Genomic DNA, 8,098 nt, shown 5'->3' with positions numbered 1-8,098 from the left:
TAATACTCAAGGTCGTAAACATTTCTGATAGATTAGAGGTTAAATAGTCCTTTAATTTTCTATTATTATTGTTTTTGGAGGAATCCAAATTGATCTAATTTTATTTTATTTTCCCAAAAAAGATGAGAAATAAAGTGTTGACTAACTCCATGGTTAGTTTTAATTGTCAAAATTAGTAAATGTTAAAACTAATAAAACCTGCCAAACAACCATTTGTTCTGTAATTGTTCATTTCAATTCCAGCCTTTCCTCTCTTCGATTGGCTGCCTCGCCGCTAGCTGCAGTTCCACAGACTGCTGGTAATTCATTCATTCATTCTTCTTCCTTTGTTTCTTCATCATTTGTTCGTATAATTAGGGTTTTAATTGAAATTTCATTTCTCAATGTAGCGAAGGAGCATATAAATATATATATATATATATATATATATATTCTTACACATAAGAATATAAGTAAGAATATATATATATATATAGATATAAAATGGCGTATTTCAGAGCATCAGAAACACCAAAAGGAGAAGATCATTCGCATTCGTTTTCAAATGCGAATACAAATGGTATAACAGCCATAGCTATAGATGCAGATAAGAATAGCCAATATGCAGTCAGATGGGCTGTTGATAATCTTGTCAACAACAAGACCGCTTATTGCATTCTCATTCATGTTCAATGCAAAACTCTGCACGGTATGCATTTTTTCTTAATTTAGATTTCCGATTTCTCATTCTATGCTATGTTGTGCGTAAATCGAAAGGGATAAGAAACGCGAAAACGCTATTTCTGTGCGACGTAGATTCAATGTATGTTATTAATGTGTTTGGATGCATATTTTCAGGGGATCATTCGGCCGTCCAGTCCAAGGAAGGCCGTGCTCCAACCCCGCAGGAGTTGCAGCAATTTTTCCTTCCCTATCGCGGATTTTGCGCCAGAAGAGGAGTAAGTTATTCTCTAATCTTTAATCCCTATTGTTTTTGTTTTTGGGAAGCCCAGATTTACCCTCACATATGAAATGCCGTAACATTTTGGCAAAAATCATAATTAAGCCCATGAACTTTACCTGTTTTAAAGATTAAACCTGATCATTTATTTTTCCATATTGAGCCTTTAATTATTGATTTTGTTATGGATTTGACCATTATTTAATTTTTCTGTCGAGTTTAGGAGATGAGAATATCGATTTGCCGATTCTAATGTTGAAAATCACAAAATTGGAGAGGAGAAAATCGAGTTTGGAAGATTATACTGGAAATTAATTTCTATAATTTCATTTTAGTTTTTAATTTTTATCTTTCCTAATCAAGAAATTCTTATTTTTATTTGTCCATATCAATAAATGCAGTCTAAACTTGACGAAAAAGTTAAATAAGAGCCTAATCCATAATAGAATCAATGATTAAAGACTCAATGTGGAAAAATAAATGATAACAGACTTAATCCTTAAAACAGTCAAAGTTTAGGGATTTAATTATGCTTTTTGCCTATCATTTTCTAATCAAAATCAATTTTATACAAACCCAACGGAAAAGGATTATTTGATTGTCACATCTTCTATTTTAACAAGTCTGTTGTCAAACTTTATGTTTTGTCACTTTGTTTGTAACCACGTTAATAATATAATAAATATTTTAAGCAGTTTCCATGATTACTTGTATATAATATGGCATACTTCCGTCGTTGACATTTTTACACGTTATTTGTAACTCTTTTGGTAATAATCTAAACATTTTAGACATAATTAATATTTGTAAGATCCGACGTCACAGTAAAATAATAATTTGTTCAATTTTTTTTTGTTAGGTAGGGGTAGAATTGATATTGGATGGAAATTTTAGGGTGTAAAACAGAAATTGGTTGGAAACATTAGAGTGTAAAATTTACCATTTCATACATTAAGGGCAAATCGCACTTATCTAAAAACACGATAGGGGCAAATTTGGACCTTATCCTTTAATTAATTAAGAGCTATGTTGCATGGACACTCCTCTTTAGTAGTGTTTCTGCATTAGTGTCTTTGTCCGTTTTGGTTGCTTTTGAAGGCTACGGTTTAGAAATATTGTTTCCCGATGTCCGTTTCCGTATCCACCTGCAACATAGATTAAGATGATTAACAAAGGATTCTGATACATATTTTTTATTTGATTTCAGATTGATAGCAAGGAAATAATTATGCATGACATTGATGTTTCAAATGCACTTATTGACTATATTGTTCATAACAATATAGCTAATATTGTTGTTGGAGCATCGCAGAGGAATGCAATAACAAGGTACTAAATTTGCTTAATTTCTGGATCTTAAATGTTTTTTAACAAATACTTAATCTTTGATTAAAATGTAGCAATATTTTCTGTGTTTGATTTGCAGGAAATTTAAACACGCTGATATACCAACAACCTTATTGAAATCTGCACCAGAAACTTGTGCAGTATATTCAATATCCAAAGGGAAAGTTCAGACTTTTCGATTAGCGACTCGATCTTATACTTTAAAGAAAACTTCCCCAGAAAATTCGGCTAGTACACTTTCTTCCAGGCAATCACCTGATTTTAAGTCTACCCTTGCCTCTAACAGTAACGTGCGAAATAATAATTCAATTAGGGAAATCACTAATCATCCCTTCGATAGCGCACGACTTGAACACTCATCTCAGTAAGTTTTTTGATGCACCATTTCTCTGTAGTTGCGTGAGAAAACGAAAATTCTGATGAATATATGTACATATGTATCTCTACATTTGCAGAGTCAGTCTAACAGAAAGCTGGAAAAGCGAGAGTTTTGATCGCATATCGACTGATCGAAGCATTGATTCAATATACAATTCACAGGACCATAGTGGATATAACTACAAGTCGGTATTGGGATCCATGGAGAGTCCCGTATCGGAAATGTCTAGTTCGAGTAATGCCTTATCGGACAGCTATGACATGTCCGGACAGATGAGTTTCCGATCAGCTTGTGCATCATCCTATGACGGTATAGAATTCAGCAATGCATCAGCAACCTCCCCCAAATCCAACAATGACCAATATCTAGTAAGTAACATTGTCTTTAGTAAACTTAGTGTTAGCCGTTAGTTGACATATTTGGCTAGAAAGAAACTTGCTTGACATTTAAGACATGTCATATCACTGAGAATTTCCATCTTTTTTCCGGACAGGATTTGTTGGAGACGGAAATGAAGAGATTAAAGCTTGAACTGCAGCAATCTATGGAGATGTTCAACTCGGTTACGAATGAAGCTGTTCTGGCCAAGCAAATGGTACTATTATAACTCAAACTACATATGAAAATCATTTCCTGGTGGCATGTGACTAACGTAATTCGGGTTTTGGTTTCAGGCAAGAGACCTTCATCGGATACAAACATTCGAAACGAAAAAGTCAGGCGAATTAAAACTTGCTGAAAATGCTGCATTAAGATTGGCCTCCATGGAGAACCAGAGGAACAGGGTTGCTACAGAAGCAGCACAGGCAGCAAAAAGGCTAGCAGAGATCGAAAAGCAAAAGAAGATTGCGGAAATGAAAGTCCAAAAAGCCCAAAAAGTCCACCATGAGCCACCTGTGAGGCCAAAGGATATGGAGTCAATGTCAACTACCGACTTCCGCTGCAGAAAATACAACATTGGTGAGATAGAAGAAGCTACGGATCACTTCACACCAGCTAATAAGATTGGTGAAGGCGGATACGGACCTGTTTTCAAAGGCATGCTCAGTCATTTTCCCGTTGCAATCAAGATGTTGAGGCCAGACTTATCGCAGGGGCAGAAGCAGTTCAAACAGGAGGTACTATTATTTGAGAAAGACAACATTAGTATTTTACGAAACACGGTCAATAACTAATGTTAAACAAAAATGCAGGTTGATGTTTTAAGCAGCATGAGACATCCTCACATGGTTATCCTGCTCGGAGCATGCCCCGAGTACGGATGCCTAGTGTACGAATACATGGAAATGGGAAGCTTAGAAGATCGGCTTTACAGGAAAGACAATACTCCTCCACTCCAATGGAGGACAAGGTTTAGAATAGCTTACGAAATAGCCACAGCACTTCTTTTCCTCCACGAAACAAAACCGGAACCATTAGTCCATCGTGACCTTAAGCCAGCAAACATTCTCTTAGACTACAACCTCGTGAGCAAGATAGGTGATGTGGGTTTAGCCAGGCTTGTTCCGCCTCAGGTAGCTAACAACGTAACCGAGTATCACATGACAGCAGCAGCAGGAACATTCTGCTACATCGATCCCGAATATCAGCAAACCGGAATGTTAGGTGTGAAATCAGATTTATATTCATTTGGAGTGGTACTTTTACAACTACTTACAGGAAGACCGCCGATGGGACTATCATATTGTGTTGAAGATGCCATTGAGAAAGGAAAATTCCCCCAAGTACTCGACCAAACGGTGAGGAATTGGCCTGTAGAAGAGGCGTTAAACGTTGCGAAAATGTCATTGCAGTGCTGTGAACTAAGAAAAAAGGATAGACCAGATCTTGCTTCCGAGGTTTTGCCTCTTCTCCGGCGGCTAAGAGATCTTGCTGTTTCACGTGAACATGTCGAACGGGAAACGATTATACCTCTTTATAGCCCTATGGATTTAGTTTCTGGTGCACAAAGTATTTCAAGTGAGGTTAGTTCTCGATGAAAGTAACAAAAACCTTAGGCACAGTTCTGTCTGTAATTTTACTATTTCTTATGCCAGATTCGTATGTAGAAACACAAATTCTGCAGAAGCAATGTGTTTCAAATCTTGTACGAATAAGAAATGCCATTTGTTGCTACTTGTGTACTTGTGGTGTATGTTAATAATCAGTGTTGACAAGACAAGAAATTGAAAATTGTAAGAATGTCCTCCTACGTTGCATGGAAACGGACACAGAAGCGGAAACACTACTGAAGAGGAGTTCATGTGCAACATATATGCCCTAAGTACGTCTCATATCTTAAAAAGTTGTCCGGATGTGATCATCCAACACAACTGCAGCCTGGAGGAAACAATTCAACTGGATGACACAGGCGGATGCACACCTCCGTCTGTCAGACATGCGTTTTTGACAAAAAAAAAAAAAAAAAAAAAAACAATTTGAGAAATACTTAGAGGAGAAATACAAAATATGACATGAGATATAGTTCGATTTTTACCACAAACGTGTTAAAATCCCGATTCTTCAATAACTAAATGCGAATCTTTATTTCTCGAGACACTAATACAATCTCAATGTCATGAATTTATTGATCCATGTCTTTATTATTCCAATCAACCTTAACAAAGAAATGGAGAAAAACTACCAATTAAGATTTTTTATTTTTCTAATTAAGATTTGTGGAATAATTATCTGATGAACATAAAGTTAATTAGGGTTTTCATGAATTACACGCAGTAAGCATTTACATCCATCTCGTCTTATTTTTAGCCAATTAAACCCCAATTAAGGGCTGTTTGTGTAAATTATTACACATCAGGATTGAGTTAAAACACAATTCCAGTTAAGAGGCTGATTTTAACTTTCCGATTAAAAAATAACACCATTACGAAGCCATTTGCGCCGTAATGGTGAAAATGGAAGGAATCTCTTTTAACATGTAAAGATAAGGTCTTTCACCGTTTAAAAGGGAGAAAGAAGTTTGGAGGGCATATTGGATATATAAGTTTTTTTTAATTAATATAATTAGTTAGAATTATTTTTGTATATTAGAGATATATTAGAAGTAAATTAATGTAAGTAGAATTATTTTGCAATTTAAGTAGCACATAAAATTAATTTTGCTTTACATTAAAAATATATCTAAAAATTTATGGTTGATATGTTAGAGTTTTCATATTTTTTTTATGGTTGATATTTTATTTTTATTATGTTGTTAACTATTTTGAATGTTATTAATATTAATTATTATTATTATTATTATTATTATTATTTTTTTTTTTTTTTTTTTGTAGTTGGACTCCCTCAGATCTAACCAATTTAGATAAGTATTGTTATGTGTATGTTATGATTTTAAAATTTTATGTGCATTGAGATTTTTTGTTCAATAGTTATAAATTTAAGTTAGGCAAATTTAATGCAATTTTTTTTTATTTTATAATTACTAACGTTAAATTTCAACGTCAATTGAAGTTAGTTACTTACATAATTGATATAATTTATAGTTTTGCTTGTATAATTTGAAAGTGTTTTCAGTTTATTATTGGTATGAAATTTACTATACTAGGGCACTTCCCCCATGGTAGGTGTTAGACGAGGTGCCGCGGCCTAATCTCCCGGGCGGACCGGGGGGTGGACAACCTCATGGCGACGTAAGCGGTGATTGGCGCCGAAAGCAACCAATCGTGGAATCAAGCTGCTCGGCAGGATCGGAGCTCGGAGATATGGAAGAGTCGCCACCCACGAATGGGAAAATGAACACCGATCCCTTGCGGGAGACCGGTGTGGGTTCGGGAAACTTAGGTACGAGCCGAGAAGGCTAGCTCCTTTCCGGAGAAAGGCTACTAGGCACCCCGACATCGCCCGGTTATGAACCACCGACCTCCTACTCAGCATGTTAGGCGATAACGGACTAATCGTATACTTCTTTAAGTTTAAAATTCATTTGAAACCTTTTCTTTCTCTCTTTTTAGAAACCGTTTTGAGCATATATTATTGAAAAGCCACATTAGTAAAGAATCACTCATTTATATTATACATACACAGAGAAGGGGGAAGAAAGAAGTGATTTATTTACAACTTTATTTAAATGTCATGCTGTGTGTTTATTCTATGCTAACTTATTTCCCAAAAACGAGTTTATTTACATGGTTCGCACCTTAATCGCCGTTGGAACGATTTAGGTGCGTTTCAAAACCCCGTTTGATAAAGTTCACCCGAATCACCGTTGGAACGACTCGAGTGTTTGAAAACGTTGAGATAAAAAACCTTTAATAAGAAAACATGGTTAAACATACAAGTCAATTTTATTTTTGTACCAATCCTTTAAGAAAATGATTCAAAACTCTATTATTCACAAAGAAAACGATTTTAATTACAATGTTCGCTTAATCCGTCGTTGGAACGGACTAAGGTTTTAAAACGTGTTGTTTTGAGAAACGATTTGAAATGTCAAGAAAACTCTATTTATTTACATTAGGAACCTCTAAAAATTCATTAGTTTAAATAATTAAATTGAAAACTCTTTTTGTGATTTATTTTCCCCCTTTCCTTAATGGATTCTCCACTTGTCATAGTTACAATAAATAATAAATTGAATCTCAAACTCAATCAATCAAAACATTTTCCCCAAATGATATATATATACATATAAGAGTTTTGAGAAGAAAAGGAGAAAGATATATATATACATATACATATGTGACAAAATAAGTAATTAAAACAATATAGAGAAAATAATGAACTTTGATGAATGAAAATAGTGATGAAAGTATTTAATAAGTATAATAACTTGCCATTCTAATCAAAAGCCAAAAAAAGAAATAAGTTATAAATAAGAAATTAATATTTAGCTTAAATGAAATGAGGAGAAAAGTCTATATATACACATATATTTTATTAAGTTAAATTAATTGAAAATAAACATTATACTCCCTAAAATAACTATCATAATAAGTATATAAGAAATAACCCTCCCAAATATACATTAATATCAAAATGAATCCTAATCATCCTCAAAACACCTTCTAATTAACTACTCAAAATGCCCAAATGAATAATCTTCTAAAATAATACCCAATATGGTTTAAATGAATTAAATAGAAAGTATATAAAATATAGTTTATAAAACCAAATTGATGAAAGAAAAGACATATGAAGACATTAAGTAAATATATGACAAAGTATTTAAAAATAGCTTAAAAATATATATTACATAACTATATGTATACCAAGGATCAAAAACTTAAAAGTTGAGAAAGAGGGACTAAAACAGCATTTTTTACATTCTGGCAGATTTACCGACGGAAAATCCGTCGGTAAATAGCAATTAGTGACAGAAACGGAAAACTACAGAACTACTCCAACTGTTTCCAGATTTATCAAAAAGCTTTAAATTAAGTCTAATTCAATCGTTTCGGATTTCCGAACTACCAAAAATGGATCATAGTCAATAA

At 33.9% G+C, this 8,098-nt stretch overlaps 1 protein-coding gene across 1 annotated transcript; it reads left to right on the top strand.

The window, feature by feature from the left end:
* Positions 1–232: 232 nt before the first annotated feature.
* On the top strand, positions 233–4,781 carry LOC136223250 (U-box domain-containing protein 51-like). The gene is made up of 9 exons (XM_066011155.1): positions 233–299; positions 390–688; positions 838–938; positions 2,148–2,269; positions 2,367–2,651; positions 2,743–3,034; positions 3,160–3,261; positions 3,341–3,784; positions 3,860–4,781. Exons 2-9 carry the CDS (start codon positions 484–486, stop codon positions 4,643–4,645), a joined length of 2,337 nt encoding a protein of 778 aa, XP_065867227.1. The 5' UTR covers positions 233–299; positions 390–483; the 3' UTR covers positions 4,646–4,781.
* Positions 4,782–8,098: the final 3,317 nt, after the last annotated feature.

Source organism: Euphorbia lathyris, chromosome 3 (genome assembly GCF_963576675.1).
Source record: "Euphorbia lathyris chromosome 3, ddEupLath1.1, whole genome shotgun sequence".
Lineage (NCBI taxonomy): Eukaryota > Viridiplantae > Streptophyta > Magnoliopsida > Malpighiales > Euphorbiaceae > Euphorbia > Euphorbia lathyris.
This window is presented reverse-complemented; position numbering and strand designations above follow the sequence as displayed.

Excerpts from the sequence above, each read along its gene's own strand:
- LOC136223250 (XM_066011155.1), top strand. The coding sequence starts at position 484 with ATGGCGTATTTCAGAGCATCAGAAACACCAAAAGGAGAAGATCATTCG. Across the intron at positions 689-837 it reads TCAATGCAAAACTCTGCACG|GGGATCATTCGGCCGTCCAG; the intron begins GTATGCATTTTT and ends GCATATTTTCAG. Across the intron at positions 3,262-3,340 it reads CTGTTCTGGCCAAGCAAATG|GCAAGAGACCTTCATCGGAT; the intron begins GTACTATTATAA and ends TTTTGGTTTCAG.